The following is a 25,599-nucleotide window of genomic DNA, read 5'->3' on the forward strand; positions in this document are numbered from 1 at the left end:
AAATATAATGTTGCGTTTACACGGAACGATTATCGTGCGAATTCGAACGATAATCGTACGTTTAAACACAGCGAACGATCAAGCGACAAGCGAGAAATCGTTCATTTTGATCTTTGAACGTGTTTTCAAATCGTCGTTGGTCGTTCGCAAAAAAATTCCAGATCGTTCCGTGTAAACAGTCGTTCACCGATTTAACCTATGTGCGAGATAGGCTTAAGCGATTGCAAAACCATTTTTCCGTACGATATATCGTTGCGTCTAAACACTGATCGTTATAAAAAAAAAAAAAAAAAAATCGTTACTTCGGAATCGTTCATCGTACGATCAGGTGAATTATCGCTATGTATAAACCCAGCATAAGTGTCCGGCTTTATTAGAAATTTATTTGTCTTTAGCTTTGAATCCTTCAGGTAGATCAGCTCGGCCTATCTGACAATTTAAAGAGTTAAACCTTCAAAGCTCATTATACACCTACTGTAATTAGCAGGGAATTTCCACTTCATGAACAGACCTATTTGGCAGGGGGAGCAGGATTTGGCAGGGGGAGCAGGATTTGGCAGAGGGAGCAGGATTTGGCAGGGACTGTCCTCACCTTTGAGCCTATGAGCAGTGAGGCATGAAGAGAACTGGACTTTATGCATTGGAGATAATACAGCGGTTACTATGGCCACAGGCCTCCTGCAGCTAATCCTGATCACACACTTCTCACCTCTTACCCCTCACGGTTCTAGAAGACAAAAGTCACAAACCCCAGCCAAGCGCTCGACACTTTCCCATGGAAGGTTCTGGTGACATTGTGGGGTTATGTACACAAGCAACCAATGTGAATGTCGCCGTGTTAGGCCATAATTTTTCTCTCTGGATTACCAGACACCAGATCTCACCGTATCATGTTCTTACGAACAATGGTCACAAACGTTTAGCTCTCGACAATTCGTCTGGCATCCGAGCTTCCCAAGAAGTGAGCGGTACGCGGACAGTACAAATATATAATTCAGTGTAAAAGGGCGGTATGCTCAAATAGGTTTCTCTTCGCACATAGAAACACAATACTACAAAAAGCAAAAGGTTTAAAGGGGCGAAAAATGTTCAGAAAGTTAAATAGATTTGTAAATTATTTATATTTAAAGAGCTCAAGTATTCCAGTGCTTATCAGCTGCTGTATGCCCTGCAGGAAGTGGTGTATTCTTTCCAGCCTGACACAGTGCTCTCTGCTGCCACCTCTATCCATGTCAGGAACTGTCCAGACTTGTAGCAAATCCCAATAGAAAACCTATAATTTAGTTCTGTTTAAAAATCTGAAGTCTTCCCATACTTCTCAGCTGCTGTATGCCCTGCAGGAAATGTTCTCTTTTCAATCTGACACAGTGCTCTCTGCTGAGCTCTGTCCATGTCAGGAACTGTCCAGAGCAGGAGAGGGATTTGCTACTACTCTGGACACTTCCTGTCATGGACAGAGGTGGCAGCAGAGAGCACTGTGTCAGACTGGAAAGAAAATATTTCCTGCAGGACATACAGCAGCTGATAAGTACTAGAAGACCAGATTGTTAAACAGAACTAAATTACAAATCTCTCTCTCTCTCTATATATATATATATATATATATATATATATATATATATATACACACACACATACATACTTTCTGACACCAGTTTATTTAAAAGAAAAAGATTTTCGCTGGAATACCCCTTTAACAGAAATCTCTTGCTATTTTTAGGGTTAAAGGTGTTTTCCGTTTTCTTTTCTGACATGGATAGAGGTGGCAGCAGAAAGCACTGTATCAGACATGAAAGAATACACAATTTCCTTCTGAACATACAGAATATAGAAGTAAATTACAAATCTCTGGCACTTGCTGGGACCAGTTTATTTGAAGGATTTTTTTTTTTTTTTTTAATTCTGTAATAACCTTGTAATGCCAAAAGCAGCAAGAGTAATTTCTGATGGAAAGCACTAGTACTTCACCCACTCCGCAGGCAGAGGTCATGACTATAAGAAATGGTGTTTTTAAAGTCAGATTTATCTTTTTTTTATGTTTTTAAGTTACTTTTAACAACACATGGTAACTGTGTTCAATCCCCACCCATAATCTAACATTGTTTGTAATAGGTTTCTATTACATGAATTGGGTTGTTCTCCCCCTACCTTCTTAAAACTTAAGTCACATGATCTATCTGTTGCCTGGCAAGCTGTAACACCTCATTTGTAACTCCACCCACCACTGACATTACACCAATTAGTGAGCATGTGGCCAAGGGGCAGGGGAAACAGAACAGTGATAGCCTCCTGAGGAGTATAGGGGAAAGGAAACACAGTTGTTTCATCTCTCTATGTCCATATTTTGTTTACAGTGTGAAGCAGATTAAACCAATGATGGGCAGATACTTGGCCCTGAGGTGCAATGCATGCTGGGAAATGTAGTTTTCCAGATGGGACCATCTTGGATATAGATCAGCTTTTAGAAAAACTAGTAACTCAGAAGGGCGGCAGCTGGAAAGACAGGAGATGGTTAAAACTATTCAGGGGGACTTGGTAAGACTAGCAAGATTTGAAAGCATTTCATAGCTCTTGGGTGGAATACCCTTTTAGGCCATAGCATGTGGATCCTACAGACATGTGAAAAGTTTTTATCAACCAGATTACACAAATCTGGACAAGAAGCGATATACATGAGCCAAAGGCTGTAACTGTCAGACTGGGGGAACTAGAATAACCACCAGAGTAGAACCAGTTAAATTAGCCATAGCGGCTTGTATTTCTAAAATGCTAAAGTTACGCAGTTCCTTAGAACACCACACCTAAACTGGCAGATTGAGTTTTGAAAGGCACGCTTTGCATAAAAGCTTAAAATAACTTTCAGGTAAGCTTGTTATTGCAACTCACTTCTTACTCTTCCTTGGTGCCTCCCTCCCCTTCCAAAAACAAAGTGAACCCTTAGGAGTCAGCAACACTAGAGAACTTTACAGCCTCCCCTCAATTACCATTACCAGGGGTCAATGATACAGATCAGAGAGGAACTAATGTGCATCTTAGATTATATATATATATATATATTATATATATATATATATATATACACACACACACACCTCTGCCAGGGGTTCAAATTTAGTGTCACTGTCAGTATGCAACACCAGACTCCAGGGCATGCAGAGGAAGGGGAAAACAGGCCCAGGAGCATCACAAGGACTGCAACCCACACCCAAGCTCCTCTGCATAAACCCACAGAGCGCTTCCAGGGACACTGAGGCAGCACAGATTATTGGAAGGAAGTCACTCCAGCTGCTGTCCCATACCCATGACCACTAGGATCCTGTTCCTAGAAGGATAAAGGAGCACAGAGAAAGGGGTATAGGAGAAAACGTTACCCTCTGTACTTCCCATACCTAGAAGGGTCAAAGTGTAAAGTGATATCCTCCATGTTGTGGTGCTGTCATGTGGACAATACAAAAAACAAACCCTGATTAAAACCTCTTTGACCCCAAGATGCTACCAAATACTATTGAGCACCGGCATGGCTCTGTAGACTGAAAAAGCAAACAAGTTGCACCCCCACCCCATCAAAAAAAGATTAGATCACTATTTCAATTTCTTATTTTACAGATGAGCTGATCGGTCATAAAAATCTGCACTTTACAATAATCTGTCCATTTACACAGAAAGATTCTATCAGATTATCTGGCAAAAATTTGAAGCCAAAACCAGAAACAGACTATAAACTGAGATCAGGTCATAAAGGAAAGCCTCTCTTCAAATCCATTCCTGGCTTTGGCTTCAAATCTTTGGCAGATAATCTTTCTGTGTAAATGGACCCTTACACTAATGTATACTATGGAAGCACATACATGGCTGTTCCTGTAAAGAGGCTGCAACCTAACCCAAAGCCGACTGCCATTAAAATACGCAAGGCGATCCCTGGTGATTAAGGCGTAGGAAATGATTAAGCTCTTATATAAACAAACAAGCTGTCCTTACCATTAGTGATGGGTTGTTTACCTTCTGGTAGTTTTATATCAGTACAGGCTTGTTGAATAATGACCCATAAAGAGTGGGTTCACACTACGGAAGCCACGTGGATAAGAACTGACGTGTCAATTCTATCGGCGGACAGTGGAATCGGCCCAGCCATAGAATGGTGTATGGCAGGGGCAGATATGCGATCGGGTACGAGCAACAGAATCCGCTGGAACTTATCCACGCGGATTCCGTAGTGTGAACCCACCCTAAGGCTGCATTCCCACGTTCCGTGATCCTAACGGATCACAGACGTGGAATGCATGTACCGGGGTCCCCCCCCCCCGCGCCCGGACAGCATCTGTAATTAGATGCTGGGAGCGGGGGAGACTGTATTCATAAGCACCACGCTGTAGTAACAGCACCGCGTGGCTGATTCAGTACAGCGCGGCGCTTATGAATACAGTCTCCCCCGCTCCCAGCATCTAATTACAGATGCTGTCCGGGCGCGGGGGGACTCCGGTACATGCATTCCACGTCCGTGATCAGTCAGGATCACGGAACGTGGGAATGCAGCCTTAGGGTATAAGACACTGAAACACATACTTGAACTTTTTAAATGCACAAGGTTTGACGTTTTCATAAAGTTGACCTTTAGCAATGTTAGAGATCCATTATATTTTCCCCTATAACGGAGCTGTACTTTGGAACAAGGACTTTCTTGACAGACAACAGGACCGGCTCTTAACCCTATCCCAATCTTTAGATTACCTTATTTGAAACATGGTACTATAATTATTTTCCCATAGTCATTTAAATTTGTTATTGGATTAGTTCCACATCACTCCTGTGTTCAGGTTGTGTGATATTACAACTCTTCTCCATTTACTTCAATGAAACCAAGCTGCAATTGCCCACACACACTTCCTGAGAGTAAGCAGCCATGTTGTCTAATCCTGGATAACCCCTTTAATTTGACCAAAACTATAAAATGTGCACATAACAAGGGTAAATCTTTGCTTGGATCTGACCTTTATCCACAAAGACATTTAACAAACTTATGGCTTTCATGATGTGCCTGGTGTTTACTTTCCGGAAATATGGGGGGATAGTTTACCCTGTAATTCAGATTTTACATGTGAGTAAATTTTGCTTCAACAGGACCAAACAGATTAACCCAATGCAGTAGCAAATAAACAAACCCCTTCTTTGAGACAGAATACAGGTTTATAGGAATGTGTCAACATTACAAAGTTTTATTAATCAAAGTTCATAAACAAAACAAAAAACAAAAAAAGTTATTTGAACAGTTATAAGGAAAAAAAAACAAATGGTAAAAACAGCCGTTTATCGTCGTTTTTGGAAAATGTTCCCCCGACCCATGCCACGTCCTCTGCCTCTTGCTGCCACTGAAAGATAAAGTCAATAGGTGAGATGTGTCAAATTGGTGAATGTCACATATTTCCTACTGCATATATTGCCTCAAAGAATAAAGGTTAAAACATGGATCAGTCTACCAGCTACTGGGGATAATAAATAGTAAAAACAATCCCTTCAAGACAGAGCCCTTTGATGCACGGATGTCCCGGTCAAATTAATGCAGTGTTCCTCCCCACCTTCTAAGAGCCATAGCGCTTATATTTTTCCACCTACAGGGCTGGTCGGGGTGTCTTTTTTGCGCCATGATCTGTAGTTTTTATTAATATATTGGTGTAGCAGGGGTCCAGATCACTCAGTGAAAGATGCTTGATCTGTCACTGAATACCTTAAACGCTGCGATCGCTATAGATTGCGGCGTCTAAGGGGTAAATGAGACGCAGCTGCGAAATCGCAGCTGCCTCATTACCTCCGGCCCCGGACACTGATGTCAGTCACACTTCAGTAACCCCGTCAGTACAGGAACGTATATATACACAAATTGCTGACGGGAAGGGGTTAATTACCTCTATATTAAATAAGAATTATTTCAGGATTTCATTTCAGAAGTGACCGTCATGCAGTGCACATCTATTTTGTATTTGGTGGTGGAATTCTGATTCTGAGGGCAGTTCTCTGTGCTTCCTGCTGCATCATCCGAAACCCAGCGTCATAGAATTACATTGCAATGTGTTTACTATGGAGATGGAGCAGGAAACTCAAGTAGTCCTAATCCAGTGTTGGCTAACCTTGACACTCCAGCTGTTGCAAAACTACAATTCCCATCATGCCTGAGCAACCAGATATGACTGACTGCCCTGATTCCCATATGATGGGAATTGTAGTTTTGCAACTGCTGAAGTGTCAAGGTTAGCCATCACTGTCCTAATCTATAGTCTGCCCTTCTATTGTTTTCTTTATTTACATCTTTGGATATAGTTTAGCCCAAGTACAAAGTTTTTTCCAAGCCCCTTTCCGGTAGCACTCCCGCTATTTTCTTAAATTTGAACTCTATAAAAATATGCAAATTGGCTCCTTTGCAGCAATGGAGGTATTACTCAGTCCCCCCAGAGCAACTTTCCTACTGATGCGTATTTCAGCCTACCCGCATATGCATCGGAGGCGGCGGGAAGAACAGTGCTCTGGGGGCTGAGGAACACCCAGTGCTCTGAAGGATCTAGTTTGCATATATTATAGGATTTAATTTCACAAACCTGCAGACAGTTTTCCTTTAAATTCAGTTGCAGCATTGGAGAAGGCTCTGTGGGCTCTCTCCCGCTTCAGGATAATAAACCCTATTGTACACAGCCTTTACTTTAGTTGGCAAAAAGCTGCTGACAGGTCAGCTTTGAATCTCCTATATTATAGGTGTCAAACTAAGGCCCTCCAGCTGTTACAAGACTACAATTCCCATCAAGCCTGGACAGCCAAAGCTTTAGCTGTCCAGGCACGATGGGAATTGTAGTCTAGTAACAGCCGGAGGGCCTAAGTTTGACACCCATGTCCTATGCGTTTTACTCTTCGTACTTTCTTCCACTTCTGTGGTCGGCTTACTTTCTACCATTAGCTGGGATGTGGTCTACTTTTTGGGCAAATGCAGCTGTGTAATATACAGGGCAGATCAAATTGTCAATGGATTTTTCAGACACCGATCAAATGAAACGTACCTTGGGCTTTGAGAATGGCCGCTTTCCCTCTTCCAGCCCCGGAGCCCTGGTTTTTATTCTTCATACTCTTTAACATCGGAGCATTTTTTAACATGTCAGGTAGAATGAGAAAACGTATTTTGCTTCCCCTAATGTAGACCTGCTCGAGCTGTGCCACTCTGCCATCCCTGTACGTCACAGTAATGTTGGACATCTGAAACAAAGAACATGATTAAGGTCAATCTTGAATTCTCTACTTACTAAAGTTTTAAAGAACTGAAAGATTTATATATATAGTGTAAACAAATCACACACAAGTGTCAAACAGGATGCAGATGCCATCTAGTGGTTAAGTTTAGTACTTCCCCTTCAGAACCAGTAGGATCCCTAAAGCTGCATTCACAATACACATGTCCATAAATTTTGCAGACCTACAGATTGTGAATGCATGCAATGGATTGTTTCCCCACCCAGCATGATATTCATCATGTAGCGGGGAAACTCTGAATCGCCGTGGCTCTGTCATTTACAGTGCAGCTGAGTTTCAAAGAGTTTTCCCGCTGCCGGCATGATATTGATACATCATGCTGGGTTGAGAAACAATTAGAGATGAGCGAACCTGGAGCATGCTCGAGTCCATCCGAACCCGATCGTTCGGCATTTGATTAGCGGTGACTGCTGAAGTTGGATAAAGCCCTAAGGCTATGTGGAAAACATGGATATAGTCATTTGCTGTATCCATGTTTTCCAGACAACCTTAGAGCTTTATCCAACTTCAGCAGCCTCAGCTAATCAAATACCGAACATTCGGGTTCGGATCGACTTTAGCATGCTCGAGGTTCGCTCATCTCTAGAATGTCTCCTCACCCCCTGCCTGAGTTACACCTGGAAGTCCTGGAGTCCCAAGCAGGGGCAGGTATGGGAGAGGAGTAAGGAGGTGTTACAGCTTGCTGCACTTCAGCTCAGAAAAGCTTTTTGACTCCTTGTACTATATAATAAAGGCATTTTTCTACATTCTGGAAGCAGACAGATATGAGAGGTACCATGTGTCTCCTTTACCTAACAGCCATCTAAATGTGTCAGAAGTTTAACAAATTGCAGAGGACAGATTAACGATATAAAATAATTATTTGTCTAACAGATTCTGCAACGCTTTTTTTTTTTAAATATATAAGTACAAAACAGGTGATATTTATAATAAATGATACAATAAATAAAATAAATCTAAAATGATACAGTTAGAGACCTGCTCACGAGAGCGTACAGACTAGGATGAGTGGAGGAGACAAGAGGCAGTAAGGGCTTTATTTCGCCAGTGTTCCAGTCATTGTACATAGTCGCAAAGTGCCTATAGGTGATTGGGTGAGCCAGTCACACGCCGTTGTCTCATTTCAGGTAGAAAGTACATGCCACCAAGGAGGATATAGAGTGGATGGAGAAGGGATAGCAGAAAGGGAGACGAGATTAGAGAACGTTATAAGCGCGCCTGAAGAGATGAGTGTTCAGGGCACGCTTGAAACTGTGGGAGTTGGAGATTAGTCTGAGCTCTTTGGGTAAAGCGTTCCAGAGAACTGGTGCAGCACAAGAGAAGTCTTGGAGACGGGAGTAAGAGGTTCTGATTATAGAAGAGGTTAGTGTAAGGTCATTAGCGGAACGTAGAGCATGGGAAGGATGGTAGGTGGAGATGAGGGAGGAGATGTATGGAGAGGCAGAGTTGTGGAGAGCTTTATGGGTGAGGGTGAGGAGTTTGAACTGTATTCTGTATTTAAAGGTTAACCAGTTAGTGACTGGCACAGGGGAGAGACATCAGTGTAACCACTGGAGAGGAAGATGAGCCTGGCTGCTGCGTTAAGGATAGACTGGAGAGGGGAGAGCTTAGAGAAAGAAGACCGATTAGTCGGGAGTTACAGTAATCAAGCCGGGAATTGATCAGGGCAACAGTCTGAGAATTAATTTGTTGTGTTGAGCAGAGTCTAGTTGGGGCTGGTTCTTTCCATCTGTCCTCTTCATATTGGGCCGCGGTGCAGGTTGTATAGTTTAGCCTATTGGCATTTGTATTGCATGCACTTAGGGACCTTTTTTGCATGTAGAGTGAAGAGGCAGGAGACTATGCACGCTTGATACCTTATTTTGTATTACCTGCACTCTATTTCTATATGCACGAGCTTCTTTATTGTTTCCCTTATTTTGGGATATAGGCAGTATACTACCACCACCTTGAGGACAGAGGTTTTAGTGCAGCTTATCGTGGCTGACACTATGAATGTATGTTTTTAAATGTTTTTATGTCTTTTGGTGCTTAAATAAAAATAAAATTATTTTTGATAAATTTAGGTGGGCTGGTTCAGTACTCTCTTTCCTCTTTTCTTTATATTAAACACAGTCTAGGCCATCTGTGCACAGGGACTTAATATGGGCACTTCCACAGGGCACTCTCAGAAGTGGCAGTGTTCCTAGCCCAGGAACAGGCAGAGGGGTTAGGCTTGGTTTTTCAATGTGTGGCCCCATTCACTGTGTTTGTGCTATTTAATGAAATGCCCAGAAAAACACTTTTTAAACTGTTTAATGGATGTTATACTGTGGTGGGTCAATACAGAGGAGCGAATTTGGTGAACACTCAGCATTTGACTTCCACTGCCTGGAGAAGTTGGATGCAGACCTATGGCTGCCAGGAAAACATGGAGACAGCCTATGAGACGCCCTCAGGCTGCAACCAACTTGGAGTCAAATGCAGAGTGTTCAGATGAACCCAAAAGTTCAATCATCACTATAGATCAAAAGAACAAAAGAGGGCAGGGCCTTGTTATGAACACATATTGGAAAGTGTGGGAGATAAGAGAACAAAGCAAGAAAGGTTTGGATGTACATAACTAAAATAGGAATACTACATTTTGCAAAAAAAAATAAAAAAATGAATAAAAAGGCAGAGAACTGATAATATATATATGCCAATACATCTGCACTGTACTGAGCCCAATCAATGCCGTCCTCTCTCCCCATGTACCAGTCTGACATTTATCCTATTCATGTAAAGTGTTTTTGATCTTGTAATGTTATTGTTTGTTAACTCCTATTGCTTGTATAGCGCTCTGGTATCATGGGCGCTTAAAAAAAAAAAAAAAAAAATGCTGTAGATCCAGAGGATAGATCTATGGGTTACACTGCGGTACCTTATATGCCCATACATCGGCAATGTACTGAGCCTAATAAATTCTGTAGAGCAGGGAAGGGGAACCCTCGGCGCTCCAGCTGTTGGAAAACTACAATTTCCAAGTCAATTAAAGGGGGGGCCCACACAACCCTAAACTGGGTTACAATAACCAACTGTAGTTCAACAGAAAAGAACAGAGGTGTGTTATGAAAAATGCAAAACTATGCAAATATTACGAGTTCCGAAAAGCTAAAAATCAATACAATGGCATAGGAACAATACAGAATCCCTATACACTATTTAAAGTGACTGTACCACCAGGCCCATACAGAAGCAATGGAGGCGGGCCGACCCACCCTTAGTGGGAGGAAACCCCCTCCCCTCTATGATAGGGTTTCATTAATTTTAATGGAGTCACGTCATGGAGGGGCTGGGGTTTCTCCCCACTGGGAATGGGTCGGCCTGCCTCCAGTGCTTCAGCCTGGGCCTGGGGGTACAGTCACTTAATATCCACAACCATGAGGGACTCATACAATAAAAGGACCCCCCCAGGCCTGCAACACGGTAAACAGTACAAACCACAGACCCTCCTCCTATAACAAAGAGTGCCATGTGCTGAATAAGTGTGACCACTAAATCCATGAACCTCGGGTTCCAATCTCTGCTGTACAGCAAGAGGATAGATCTATAGGTTATACACTGGTGCCCTATATGCCAATACATCTGCACTGTACTGAGCCTGACAGTGTAGATCCAGTAGATCTATAGGTTACACTCCAGTACCCTATGTCTATAGACATCTGCACTGTACTGAGCTCAAAGCTGCAGATCCAGGGGATAGATCTATAGGTTACACACTGTTACCTTGTATACCAATACATCTGTACTGAGCCTAATGCTGTAGAGCAAGGATGTGGAACCTTTGGCCCTCCAGCTGTTGCAAAACTACAATTCCCATCATGGCTGGACAGCCAAAGCTTTAGCTTTGGCTGTCCAGGCATGATGGGAATTGTAGTTTTGCAACAGCTGGAGGGCCAAAGGTTCCCCATCCCTGCTGCAGGGCTTATACAGTATATCCACCCATATGCAGGTGCAGAGGATGCAGCATGGATACAGCAGGGCAGTGTGCAGGCCCCATCCTAAGCACAAGCCGCAGATGGCCCTCACAGGCCGCCATACACAGTGCTGAGCGCCCTCACCTGGCAGTTCATGTTATCCTCCGCCTCTATCAGCTTCCCTCTGTACACCTCGCCGGTATTGGTCTCGCAGGTGACGATATGTCCTTCCGCTTCGTGCAGCACTTTGATGGGCACTCCGATAGACATGGTCACTTATGAATGGGTCAGACCTGGAAGAAAGCGCATGCAGTCAGCGGCCGCCCGGCCTCCTCCTCCTAAACCGCCCGCCACTACCGACACCGCACACACTCACCTACTCGTGCGGCTCCTGGTTTACGATGGAATGGCGTCCCGCCTGCCCCACAATGCACAGCGAACAGGAAGAAAAGGAACGCCGGCACGGCTAATATCCGTCTGAGCAAGCGCCGTCGGAAACAAGAGTGCGACTAAAAGGTTCCGGCCTCTGGTGCTACGTTCTATCCCGCCCGCCCTTCTGCGCATGCGCTAAAGCTTCCCCCCTTTGTAGCTGTAGTTTTACTTTACCACATGATATGCAAATTGACATCTAGACAGTAAATGAGACTTGTCTATAGTCTTATATCTATACTATGGATACAAACTACTGTCAGTGACAATAATAAAAGGGATAAACATAATGTGGGAGACTTATCAAACATGGTGTAAAGTGAGACTGGCTCAGTTGCCCCTAGCAACCAATCAGATTCCACCTTTCATTTTCCAAAGAGTCTGTGAGGAATGAAAGGTGGAATCTGATTGGTTGCTAGGGGCAACTGAGCCAATTTCACTTTACACCATGTTTGATAAATCTCCCCTATAATAATAATATTCTTTATATTCTAGTAGTTTGGAAGAAATAATGATTGAAGCAGGTGTAGGCAGGTTCTAGCCTTAAAGGGCTTCTCCGGTGAAATAATTTTCCTTTCAAATTAACCGCTATCAGAAAGTTATACAGTTGTGTAATTTAGTTCTATTTAAAAAAAAAGTCTCAAGTCTTCCAGTACTTATCAGCTTCTGTATGTCCTGCAGGAAGTGGTGAATTCTTTCCAGTCTGACACAGTGCTCTCTGCTGCCACCTCTGTCCATGTCAGGAACTGTCCAGAGCAGGAGAGGTTTTCTATGGGGATTTGCTACTGCTCTGGACAGTCCCTGACATGGACAGAGGAGGCAGCAGAGAGCACTGTGTCAGACTGGAAAGAATACACCACTTCCTGTAGGATATACAGCAGCTGATAAGTACTGGAAGACTGGAGATTTTTAAATGGAAGTAAATTACAAATCTATAGAACTTTCCAACACCAGTTGATTTGAAAGAAAAGAAAAATACCAGACTCATGACTGGAAAAAAAATAATAAAAAAAAAAAAATTAAAAAAAAAAAAAAAAAAAAAAAAAATATATATATATATATATATATGTGTATTTGCTGATACATTGCTTTAAAGGGGTTATCCAGCGCTACAAAAACTTTCTTCCAGAGACAGCACCACTCTTGTCTCCAGCTTGGGTGCAGGTTTTGTTGCTCAGCTCAATTGAAGTGAATGGAGCTTAATTGCAAACCGCACCTGAACTGGAGACAAGAGTAGTGCTGTCTCTGAAAGAAAGTGGCCATGTTTTTGTAGCACTGGATAACCCCTTTAAAACAATTGTATATTTTCTTATGTATTCATTTCCATTGACCGCCAGCAGCAGTAAGGGAGGACGCGGCCCGCTCTGCTGCCACCATAGTTCGTGTCGGGAACTGCAGGGCTTTCTATGTTCGAGTATTGCCCACTAAGCCAGTTAGTTTCCTCAGCAACAGAGATGGCGCAACACTAGCTTGGGAGTCTGATCGATTTGATTACCGGTGGCTGAAGAAGTTGGATGCGGCTAAAGGAGTCCGGTAATACATGGATACGGCTATAGGCCATAGGCTGTATCCATGTTTTCCCGGACTCCCTAGGGCGGCATCCAACTTCTTCAGCCACCGGTAATCAAATCGATCGGACTCCCAAGCTAGTGTTGCGCCATCTCTGTTGCTGAGGAAACTAACTGGCTTGGACAAGTCTTGCCAGATGAGGCAGCAGGGATGGAGGGAGGAGAGTATGACTTATTTCTTATTTCTAACACTTTCCCAGCCATCTCTTCCTTCACTATATGAGTCCTGGAGTGAAGTACACCTACACCACAGTCTCTCCTCAGCTGACAGGCCGTATGGCGCGCCCATTGCTGCCGTCTATAACGCTCTACTAGACAGACAGTTGAAGTGGGCGTGTTATATATGTCTGGCCCCGCCCCCTCACTGACGTAGTCGGCAGTGGGCGTTGTCGCATAGCCTCTGTACGAGGCTTGTACTGTGTGCCGTGTAGCTCCGCCCCGGATACTCCGGCAGAAGACGGCTACAGCGGGTACGGTATGAGGGACCGACCGCACCGGTGTCGTCATGAAGAGTCCCGGAACCAATGAGGCGGGAAGCGACAAGGCCGCACTGCCGCCCCCGGACAGCAGGCACCCGGACAACCGTCAGTACCGGCCAGGCTGGGAGGTGTATGCTGGGAGGTGTAGTGACTGCCAAGTAATGGAGCAGCCCGGCCTCTAGTGCACCCCAACATGTGTACCCCAACACACATACCCTGCACTACTGCACCCCAACATGTGTACCCCAACACACATACCCTGCACTACTGCACTCCAACATGTGTACCCCAACACACATACCCTGCACTACTGCACCCCAACACACATACCCTGCACTACTGCACCCCAACATGTGTACCCCAACACACATACCCTGCACTACTGCACCCCAACATGTGTACCCCAACACACATACCCTGCACTACTGCACCCCAACATGTGTACCCCAACACACATACCCTGCACTACTGCACCCCAACATGTGTACCCCAACACACATACCCTGCACTACTGCACCCCAACATGTGTACCCCAACACACATACCCTGCACTACTGCACTCCAACATGTGTACCCCAACACACATACCCTGCACTACTGCACTCCAACATGTGTACCCCCACCCTCCACTACTATACCCCAACATGTGTACCCCAACCCTCCACTACTGTACCCCAACATGTATCCCCCCCTGCACTACTGTACCCCAACGTGTATCCCCCCCTGCACTACTGTACCCCAACATGTGTACCCAACCGTGCACTACTGTACCCCAACATGTGTACCCCAACACACATACCCTGCACTACTGCACCCCAATATGTGTACCCCCACGCTCCACTACCATACCCCAACGTGTGTACCGCCACCCTGCACTACTGTACCCCAACATGTGTATCCCCCTGCACTACTGTACCCCAACATGTGTACCCAACCGTGCACTACCGTACCCCAACATGTGTACCCCAACCCTCCACTACTGTGCCCCAACATGTGTACCCCCATCCTCCGCTATTGTACCCCCACCCTCCGCTATTGTACCCCCACCCTCCGCTATTGTACCCCACCCTCCACTTCTGTACCCCAACATGTGTAACTTACACTACTATACCCCATATCAGTACCCTCCACTACTGTACCCCCATATCTGTACCCCTACCCTCTATTACTATACCCCCATATCTTTACCCCAACACCTGTAACTTACACTACTATACCCCCATATCTGTACCCTCCAATACTGCACCCCCACATCTGTACTCTCCACTACTGCAACCCCTAGGGCCATTGTTCAGGCCTGGTCTGGCAGTGTTATCCAGTCACAGTGTGTCGGTATTGATCAGGTCTGGTGTGGCGGTGTTATCCAGTCACAGTATGGTGGTATTGATCAGGCCTGGTGTGGCGGTGTTATCCAGTCACAGTATGGTGGTATTGGTCAGGTCTGGTGTGGCAGTGTTATCCAGTCACAGTGTGGCGGTATTGGTCAGGTCTGGTGTGGCAGTGTTATCCAGCACAGTATGGCGGTATTGGTCAGGTCTGGTATGGCGGTGTTATCCAGTCACAGTATGGCGGTATTGGTCAGGTCTGGTGTGGCAGTGTTATCCAGTCACAGTATGGTGGTATTGGTCACGTCTGGTATGGCGGTGGTAAATGTGACTCCTGAAGCTGTTTCCTACCAATCTACTGATCCTGTGGTGAGAATTCCCTCAGACAATATGCAGACGGCTCTAATCATTGATTCAATGAGGAAATTTCTTTATGCTTTAAGCCGTTAAAAACCATGAAAAACGCAATTCAGAAAATGTTTCTACATGTAGAGAAATGTATGTGGCCAAAACTACACTCCCCCACGCTCCCCAAGATGGGGCGTCTTCAGGTTTAGTGCCTATGGCAGCAGCAGCTGTTAGTACGGCCCTGGCACCCCCACATCTATACCCCCACCCTCCAATACTACACCCCATCATCTGCACCGTACACTACTGAACCCCGACATTTTTATGCTCCTCTATGGCACCCCACATCTGCACCCCTACCCTCCACTGTCTGCACCAATATAAACCTCTATTCACACCTGACAATGTCCCCCACTGACTATGTAGTCGCCTATCTCCCCCTCTCTTCCATCAGTGCCCCTTCCCCTTCTGACTCTCCCCATCTGCACCCTTACATCACAGCTAATGTAGGGGAGTGTGGTTGTGGTGTGACACACAGGTTACCATGACACTTGGGAGGTTGTGGCAGTGTTACACCACAGCCATTAGGGGGCCCACAGGCTGTGACGTCTGCTGCCGTGAGGTCCTCTTCTACTCCTACCGCTCTATCACATCAAGGCTCCGTTCACACACTGTAAAATGCAAGATAAACACACTGTAGTTGTGAGTGAAAATAAAACGTGTGACTACAGCTGAAGGATTGAGATTCTTAAATAGAAGTAATTTAGAAATCTATATAACTTTCTAACCAGTCGATTTGAACCAAAATTTTCTCCAGAGTTCCCCTTTAGGCTGGGTTCACACACTGTATACTTCAGGCAGTATTTGGTCCTCAAGTCAGGTCCTCATAGCAACCAAAACCAGGAGTGGATTGAAAACACAGAAAGGATCTGTTCACACAATGTTTAAATTGAGTGGATGGCCGTCATATAACGGTAAATAACTGCCATTATTTCAATATAACAGCCGTTGTTTTAAAATAACAGCAAAAATTTGCCATTAAATGACGGCCATCCACTCAATTACAACATTATGTGAACATAGCCTTTCTGTGTTTTCAATCCACTCCTGGTTTTGGTTGCTATACAGCCTCACAAATACAGCCTCAAATATACATAGTGTGAACCCAGCCTTAAGCTGCGTTTCAATAGCCGCACTGTCTGCAGCTGAAGCTGGTACAAGCTGTGCCACCTGGTATTGCTTATTGTCAGCTTTTTCTACATAAAACTGTCTGGAATCCACTTGTACTTGGTGTATCTGTAGGCCGCACACCTGTAACCTACAGGAATTGTCGCTTGTGTCAGCAAGGTTCCCGTGTAGATACAATCGTAAGTCGTTGTTGTTTTATAGATTAAAATACAATAAGATATTTAAAGATTTTTTTTTTATTTTAGGAGATCACGTCCAGCTGAAAGTACCCCTCATCCAGCAGTCTTACCACTGGGATTGTGGCCTGGCATGTGCCCGGATGGTATTGCAGTAAGTAGTCCTTGGTTTTTAGGAAATAAAGATGTTGTACTGAAATATTAAATGAAGGGAATAGAGAAAAGCTTAAAGGGGTTCTCCGGGCTAGGGTTATTCTTCGTGTATGACCGGGGAGGGGGTGGATATAGAAGCCACCGGTCATTTACCTCCCCGGTTCCAGTGTCGGATCCTGGATCGCGCTGCCGCTTCCTGGTCTGAGCTGCGGCTTGAGACGTGACGTCTCAAGGCAGCTCAGTCATTCAGTGGCGGAGGCGGAACCACGCTACGACTGCTGAATGGCTGAGCTGCCTTGAGACATCACGTCTCAAGCCGCAGCTCACACTATGAAGTGGCAGCAGGATGGGAGAACGGGGCGGCGCGATCCGGGACCTGACACTGGAACTGGGGAGGTATGTGATCGTCGACTTCTATATCCACCCCTTCACCGGCCGTACAGGAAAAATAACCCTGGCCCGGACTACCCCTTTAAAGAGACTCTGTCAGTAGGTTTATACTGCTACTATCTAAGAGTAGCATTAACTAGTGACAGAGAAGCTGCACAGAATGATGTGAATGATGTATCACTTATATTGTTCTGTGCAGCTGATCCAGAGATATTCTCCTGAATAACATGGATAATAAGTAATCCTCTCCATTATGTGCATGAGCCCAGTAGTCCTGGATATTCATGAGAAGCAGAAAACTCCGCCCACCAGTTGCTGATTGGCAGTTATCTCTCCATGCTGTGTATAGGCAGTCAACTGTCAATCAGCAGCTGGAGGGCGGGGAGAGGGATGTGGCAAGAATCCTATTCTCTTGCATATTAGGAGAACGGCTGAACATAATGATATAAGTTACACACCGATCTGTTCAGCATTTCTGTCACTAGTTTATGATGACCTCAGGTAAGAGATTACTTAGTCATGTGGGATACACTGTGTAGTGTGGGTAGCTTTTAATTGTGACATTTGCTCTGATATAACCCTAGCACTTTCTTTTTAAACTTCTATTTTTACTTTTTCAACTGATAAAAGTTATATTTACTATTGGGGTGGGTCGCATCTGAATGCGTTGAATTATCTAGAAATAAGCATTTTCTCAGGAGATGAAGAAAATGCTGAATATATGTTAAATGGCCTCTTATTATAAGCTCAAATGAGATGGTAGATCACGCTAAAAATGGCATTTGTTCATTCAGAATGGCTCTTTATCTGACCATTAGCCATCAGTATTCATTGTCTTTGGTTGTATCCACCTTGTAGGTATCTCAATCTCCTGAATGAAGAGGAGTTCCAGAATGCAATGCAGAAGCTTCAGCTGACAAAAAGTATTTGGACTATTGACCTGGCTTACCTAATGCACCACTTTGGGGTCCAGCACCGGTTCTGCACACAGACCTTGGGTGTAGACAAAGGATACAAGAACCAAGTATGACCTCTATGTTTTCTCTATCATCATAAAATGTATTTATTATAAAATCTCTCTCCCTCCTCTTTCTCTTTTTGTCTTTTTTGTCATTTATGTATTTCCATCTTTTATGATTTGTTTGCAATCTGTACATTTGCCTATGATAGTGGTAAAAATGTTCAAAAATATGGGAAGCAGTGGTGCAGAATGAGCTGAGCTCTGGTATTACATCCCTCCAGGGACAATCTAAGCCAGATGTGTCAAACTCAGCTGCCCTCCAGCTGTTTTAAAACTACGATTCCCATCATGCCTGGACAGCTAAAGCTACGTATGTACACCCAAGAACAGAGTGAACAAAAAATAGGTGCACCGGCAAAATTTCACAAATTTTTTCCAAATAAGTTTGGAAGTGAGCTTATTTTGTCCGCTTCTTTGTGTATTGTGCCCTTTTGGGCTTTTTAAGTGTTTTTAGATGTTTTTGTGGCCAGCTTTTTTTGTCATTTGTATATTTTGAATAAAGATTATATGTTTTCTGTGAGATTTTGTGGGTGCACCTATTTTTTTGTTCACTCTGTTCTTGGGTGCACTTACGTGGTTTTTAGTGAACAGAGGTGGCACCCCATGATCCAAACATTGAAGAGGTTAGCTCCCTGACAACCTGGTTCAAAGTGGACAGCTAAAGCTTTGGCTGTCTAGGCATGATGGGACTTGTAGTTTTGCAACAGCTGGAGGGCCTGAGTTTGACACCCCTGATCTATGCCCTAGACACATGTGGGTTTGTCAGAAGGAGACATAAAACAAGTGAAAACATACTTACCAGGTCCTGACCACCAGTCCTGTCACTGCCCGGCCACCTCTCTCATAGCTAATAGCAATGGTTGGGATCCTAGGCAACCACTGTCAGCATGACGGTGAGAAAAAGCAGAGCCGAGCGGCTGTGTCATTACGCTGCCGCGGTGATTCAAACTGTTTCTCCACTCCCGACATGATATTAATACATTATGCCATGCGGGAAAACATTCCAGGAGAGGGATTCACCGTCCTTGTCATCTGTGCGTAACCGAGTGAACACGGAGCGTGTGAATGCAGCCTAAGGCCATGTTCACACAGCCTAAGTTCCATACTAATCATGGCCGTTGTTGCAACGGCCGTGCATTGGTATGGAACTTACGTTGTGCTGCAGGCCGAGGAAATCTCAGATGGAGTGTGTACACATAGTATACTTTCCACTTGGGATCCCTAGCAGTGCCGTAGAAAACTGACATGTCAGTTTTCTGCGGCCGCTATTCAGTGAATAGCGGGCGCAGAAATTCCTGTTAGTGCACACTATGGAGCGTGCGACTCCGGCCGCACGCTTCATAGTGTGCATTGGGAAGTTCTGGTGCAGGCGCTCATGGATGCACCCGCATCAGAACTGTGCGTCACTAAAGATCATCCAGCCGGTACTGCAGTACCAACCGGGATGATCTTTTCTGAGACCGGCTGGTCTCATACTAAGTGTGCACATAGCCTAAGACCTAAAAAATGACTGTCACTAAGGGCTAAGTAACAGCGATGAAGATGATATATATCGCTATGTTATAGTGGGCTGACAATTATAATGTTTGATGCATTGTAATGGATGATTGTTTCTCCATAGTCTTTCTATAGGAAACATTTTGATGCAGAGGAGAACAGGGTAAACCAATTATTCGCCCAATCTAAAGTTCATGGTGTTAATGTAGAAAAAAGGTACGTGTTTTTTGTTTTCATTCTTTTCAGTAATGACGTCCATTAAATATACCCACACACTGCAGATGTTCAGACATATGTGCTCATCCTCCCGCAACAAGACTACTAGATTTCATAATGGACCCTAACAGTAGACAGGCTCTCCCCATCTTGGGCCTAGGATCCAGCTATACTGTGTTCTATTAGAAAACATCTGTAGACAAATGGGAGGAGTGCACAACCAAAATGGAGTCCATCCACATAATACAATACAAAAAACAGTTAAGGCCCTATTATACTGAACAATTACTGGCTTTACTTGATCAATTACCGACCGTTCAGGCCAATAATGTCGGCTGATCATGGTTTTTTTGTGTAATAGGACCGCTGCTGACTTTAATGGGCTGCCAGAACGATCTAAGGATCATTCGGGCAGCCTCTCTCGCTGCTCCTGCTCACTGTCTGTGCGTGTAATAGCACAGTGCAGTGAGCGGGGAACGAGTTGTGTAATACGGCTTTTAGCCACAATATTCAAACAGTGATAAAGTAAAAGAGTAAGTGCAGGCTGCTATGGCTGCAATACAAAAGCACACATACACAAAGTTTATTTAGCGAAGGATGCCATCCGATATATATGTATAGTAAATAGAGCCGTGATATATGTAATGTTTACAGATGTCTGCGATGATGTATCTTTTTTTTGTATGCTTTGCTTTTGCATTGCAGCCACAGCGATTTGTTAAAGGGCGTTTTCAGGCATGTATATTAAAGGGAACCAATCACTGCCAAAACGGCCCTGAAGCCTTAGGGTACTATTACACGGAACGTTAATCGCCCGAATCAGCCCTATTCGGCCGATTATCATTCCGTGTAATAAACACAATGATCAGCCGATGACAATAATCATTGGCTGATCGCTGATATAGGTTTGGACCTATAATTGTCGGCCACCGACCGCGCATCGCTTCATGTAATAGCGGTGCGCGGCCAACAGCTGACGATTTGCAAAGGGCATAGATTACCTATTCATGGTCCAGGGCTCCTCCTGTGCTCTGCTTCTCCCCGGGTCCCGTGCTGCAGCTTCTAAGACAGGCCACTCAGCCAATCACTGGCCGGGACCACCGCGGCCAGTGATTGGCTGAGCGGCCTGTCAGCTAAGACAGGCCGCTTTGAAGCTGCAGGACTCAGGGAGAAGTGGACCGCAAGAAGAGCCCTGGACCATGGATAGGTAATGTATGCAGTTTAAGCAAGGGCTGCAAGGACATTGGTAACGATGTCCCTGCAGCCCTTGTTAAACGATTATTGGGCCGTGTAATAGGCCTAGTAAACGAGCGCCGATCTAGCAGATTGGCACTCGTTTACAGGTATTATCGGGCCATGTAATAGTACCATTACATACAATTCTATAAAGCCCACAGCACTGATTCTGACCATATAACTGATCGCTACCAGCTCTCCTCCTATCCCCCCCCCCAACCAAAATTAACTTTAAAAATTTCCTGTGCCGCATGCTAATTACCTTAATCTAGTAATCGGGGAGGTCCTCTTTGGACAAGAAGTCATGGCTGTTGGAAGATTCTGGGCGTGATTACAATTGCAAAGCCTGCGGCACTCTGCCCCTTCATCTCCGCTCACACCGCTATTGTAGTAGTAGATGGAATTATCACGGAGCCTTTGGAACTTCTGGGAGACGCAAATACCAGACATTCCATAGACTTCCATTATAATTCCATCCACTGATACTTTACCAATAAGAGCGACGATGAAGGGGCAGGGCGGGTGCAACACCCGGACCGCCAACGATACAAACCTGTGACATATTTGTGACATGATAGGTATGCCTTAACGATTATTTTCTCCCCCCTTTCTTCATGGGGTTTTTAATACTGAGCAGTCTGTAGTGAAATGTATGCGGTAATGGAGAATCTAATCATTTTACATAGTTCTGATATGTGTCCAATACTTGCAGAAGTGTAACAATACAAGAACTACAGGATCACCTCTCCCGGGGTCACGTGGCCATCGTCCTGGTTAATGCCGTTCTGCTTCTGTGTGACCTCTGCCCGAGCCGTGTAAAATATTGCTGTTTCCTTCCTATTGGTCAAAAGTGCTTTTGTAAAAGCAGCGAATATCAGGGGCATTTCATCGTGCTCTGCGGCTACAACAAATCCTCCGGAAGTCTCTACTACAATAATCCTGGATATGCCGACAGTGAGTATCTATCTTTATGTTATTTCTAGCTTTCATCCTATTACCCCCCACTCTATATCTGACGGCTTCTTATATCCTAGGGCTGTGTCGGACAAGCATCAGTAACTTTGAGGAAGCCCGTAGTAGTTATGGAACAGATGAAGATATCCTTTTTATCTATGTGGACAGCTGACCTCAGAATGGAAGCGCTCAAGAAGCTGATACTACTTTGTATGCAGAATAATTTCTGCGCTCCGTGCACTACAGAGACCTTTCTATGTATAGGGTTTGCAGTATAAAGAAAAAAATTATGGATGATTGGTGGTGAATTCACTGACCTAGAGAGGACGGCATCCACTACAAGAGGGAGTTCTTTCTACTATATTAAGCTATGCAGTAAATGTGGTAATGGCGGCCTCGTGTCTTATGTCTGGACGCCTGATCTCTTTAGAACCATGGGCTATGACTGTGGGATTAATCCTCCCCTTTGGTTGCTATAATAGCCTCCACCGTTCCAGTTAATTTTTAAACATGGCCGTGAGGACTTTTCTCCCTTTAGATACCAGAACATTATTGAGGTCAGGCATCACAGTTGTCACCCATGGTGTCTACAGGAAGGTAGCGGTGCAGGCCAGTCATGTTCTTCCACACCAGATGTAACGCAAACCATCTTGAATCAGGGAGGACGTAACTCAGATGGCAATACTCGCCCATTAAACCGAAGCTCGTGTGCCAGACTGCAAACCAATGGAGCATGTTTCCACTTTTTCTTGCCACTACAGCCAACATTTGGCATTGCACATGGTGGACTCAGGTTCGTGTGTGACTACATAACCTTGGCAACCCAATCAATAAAGCGTCTGACAGTACATAGTGCCAACATTGCTTCCAGAGGTAGTCTAGGAATCGGTAGTATTGCAGTTGAGGCTATAAGTTTTATGCACTACATAAGGGGTAGGGAACCGTGGCTCTCCAGCTTTTGCAAAACTACAACTCCCATCATGCCTGGACAGCAAAAGCTTTAGCTTTGGCTGTCCAGACATGATGGGAGTTGTAGTTTTGCAACAGCTGGAAAGCCAAGGTTCCCTACCCCTGCACTACATGCTTCAGCCATCTGCCCTCAGTATCAGATTGTTTGTAGTATTACATCTGTAATTGTTTGTAGACATTTTGACTTCATAGTAACAGCACTGTTAAATTGGTCCCGTCACTAAAAATAACCTTTGAGATCACAAGTTATTGATCAGGGCAGATCTCAGTGCAGAGACCCTCATTCCGTCAATATTTTCTCGTACACTTAAATTCAGAATATTGACAGACTGCGCAGCCAGCCAGGGAGAGGATCCTGCAGCCATGATCTCTCCCCGGCTATGCCCTATAATGAGAGTGAGACCCGCTGTGATCAATAACTTTTTATTTTTAGTGACAGATTCTTTTTAACTGTACTTTCATAACATTTTTTGACATGTCATAGTGATATTTTAGAAGTTTGGATCAGCAGGGATCTAGCAACCAATCACTAAAATGAACACCCTAACGTTTAGAAGTGCTCGGATGACATGTAACACAATTGGTCTTCCCGTGCTCTGAATAAATTTTATTGCTGAATTTAGGCTGAAAGGTCTGCACTCCCCAATAAAAATTATTTTGGTGCACATTTAAAGGGGAAGTCCAGGCTTGGACTTTTTTCTCAAAACAGCTGGGGAGGAGGTGGGTGAGCATAGCAACATGTACCTACCTCCCCGGCTCCGGTCTCCATCCCTAGGTGGGGACCTAGGATGTGACGTGCCAGGCCCACTCAGCCGCCATAGTGGGGTCTATCCTCGGCCGCTGACTGGCTAAGCAGACTAGACCAGGAACCAGAGTAGATGACAGCAGACCCCAGCACTGCAGCCAGGGAGGTAGGTGCATGTTATTGTGTTCTCCCATCTCCTCCCCAGCTGTCAGAGCCTGGACTTCTCTTTTAATAATAGACACCTAAGTATTTGTTAATAAGATCCATCACGAGGGTCTTTATGTTCCTGAGTATGCATTTAAAGGAAAAGTCCTGCGAAAATGTTTGTTAAAGTATTGAAATGAGCCACAAAAGTTATACAAATCCCCAATATACACTTATAACAGGAAATGCTTATAAAGTGCTTTTTTCCCTGCACTTACTACTGCATCAAGGCTTCACTTCCTGGATCACATGGTGATGTCACTTCCTTGATAATATGGTGATGCCACTTCCTGGATAACATGGTGATGTCACTTCCTGGATAACAAGTTGATGTCACGACCCGACTCCCAGAGCTGTGCGGGCTGTGGCTGCTGGAGAGGATGATGGCAGGGGGACACTGAGGGACACAGAGCACAGTAGGGACACAGAGCATCTCTCTGCCATCATTCTCTCCAGCAGCCACAGCCCGCACAGCTCTGGGAGTCAGGTTGTGACATCACCATGTTATCCAGGAAGTGACATCACCATGTGATCCAGGAAGTGAAGCCTTGATGCAGTAGTAAGTGCAGGGAAAAAAGCCCTTAATGTACATTCCCCATAATAAGTGTATATTGGTAATTTGTGTTACTTTTGGGGGGCAATATAATACTTTCGCTGAAATTTTTGGGGGGCAATATAATACTTTCGCTGAAAAATACTTTAAAAATTTTCGCTGAACTTCTCCTTTAAGATAAACCTAACCTGTCCCGATGACATGTCAATACTTTAATGAATTTACAGCCCTTAAGATTGACCAGAGCAGATCTACAGTGTCGCCATGTAGTGTAGAAGTCTACAACCGTTGTTACTAGGAGAGCAGGGGCTCGTCTACTGTTCTGTTAGATATGGATGTTCAGTGACTGGTGGTGGGTCATTTCTTTCTTTTCTACTTTTTCTTTTCATTTGAGGATAGAATCAACTAAATTGTGTAAATAGGAAAGATTTCTAGAACTGATAGGAAGGTACATTATGGAGTATAGGGCATTTCTCCACTTTTTATTTTAAATGCAATGACCATAAGGATGACACTAGTGAGAATAAAAGCTTAGGTACACATAGGGGTATGGTTTCTGAGTATACTGTATATCACCTGCCAGTACACTGGTCTAGTGTTACCCGCCATGTACTTATATATGCACTATACACAATCTGGCTGAGACTGACCTGTACATCATACACATCTCTTACCATTACACCTTTGCATACTATATGAAGTTGGACTTGAATGCTGCTCAGCCTCTGTACCCCTATTGTGCTGTACCATTTATTTATTTGAATTATACATTCAGCTGCAAATAAATCTAGTTTTAAAGATTTCTGGTATTCTTTCTTATATGTGCACAGACATCCAATGTCTGTACGAGTTATTATTTTCTCTATTGTTATGCAGTGTAAACGCTTTCTTATTTTAGTTACTCCCGATTCCTCACAAAGGAC

General features: G+C 44.4%; 2 protein-coding genes across 3 annotated transcripts; one reads left to right on the forward strand and one right to left on the reverse strand.

Annotated features, from left to right (window-relative positions):
- Positions 1–5,162: 5,162 nt before the first annotated feature.
- Positions 5,163–13,563, reverse strand: SNRPD3 (small nuclear ribonucleoprotein D3 polypeptide). 2 transcript variants are annotated; one of them, XM_069961193.1, is made up of 4 exons: positions 13,469–13,563; positions 11,370–11,518; positions 7,041–7,233; positions 5,163–5,366 (listed from the first exon to the last, which is right to left on the reverse strand). In XM_069961193.1, exons 2-4 carry the CDS (start codon positions 11,493–11,495, stop codon positions 5,305–5,307), a joined length of 381 nt encoding a protein of 126 aa, XP_069817294.1. In that variant the 5' UTR covers positions 11,496–11,518; positions 13,469–13,563; the 3' UTR covers positions 5,163–5,304. The 2 variants fall into 2 exon arrangements, with proteins under 2 accessions (XP_069817294.1, XP_069817293.1); XM_069961192.1 differs by lacking the exon at positions 13,469–13,563 and adding an exon at positions 11,602–11,715.
- GUCD1 (guanylyl cyclase domain containing 1) lies at positions 13,564–24,585 on the forward strand. The gene is made up of 6 exons (XM_069961191.1): positions 13,564–13,806; positions 16,808–16,892; positions 18,140–18,305; positions 19,924–20,015; positions 21,964–22,205; positions 22,286–24,585. The coding sequence occupies exons 1-6, from the start codon at positions 13,728–13,730 to the stop codon at positions 22,375–22,377; spliced, it is 756 nt and encodes a 251-aa protein (XP_069817292.1). The 5' UTR covers positions 13,564–13,727; the 3' UTR covers positions 22,378–24,585.
- The last annotated feature ends 1,014 nt before the right edge of the window (positions 24,586–25,599 follow it).

Source organism: Dendropsophus ebraccatus, chromosome 3 (assembly GCF_027789765.1).
Source record: "Dendropsophus ebraccatus isolate aDenEbr1 chromosome 3, aDenEbr1.pat, whole genome shotgun sequence".
Lineage (NCBI taxonomy): Eukaryota > Metazoa > Chordata > Amphibia > Anura > Hylidae > Dendropsophus > Dendropsophus ebraccatus.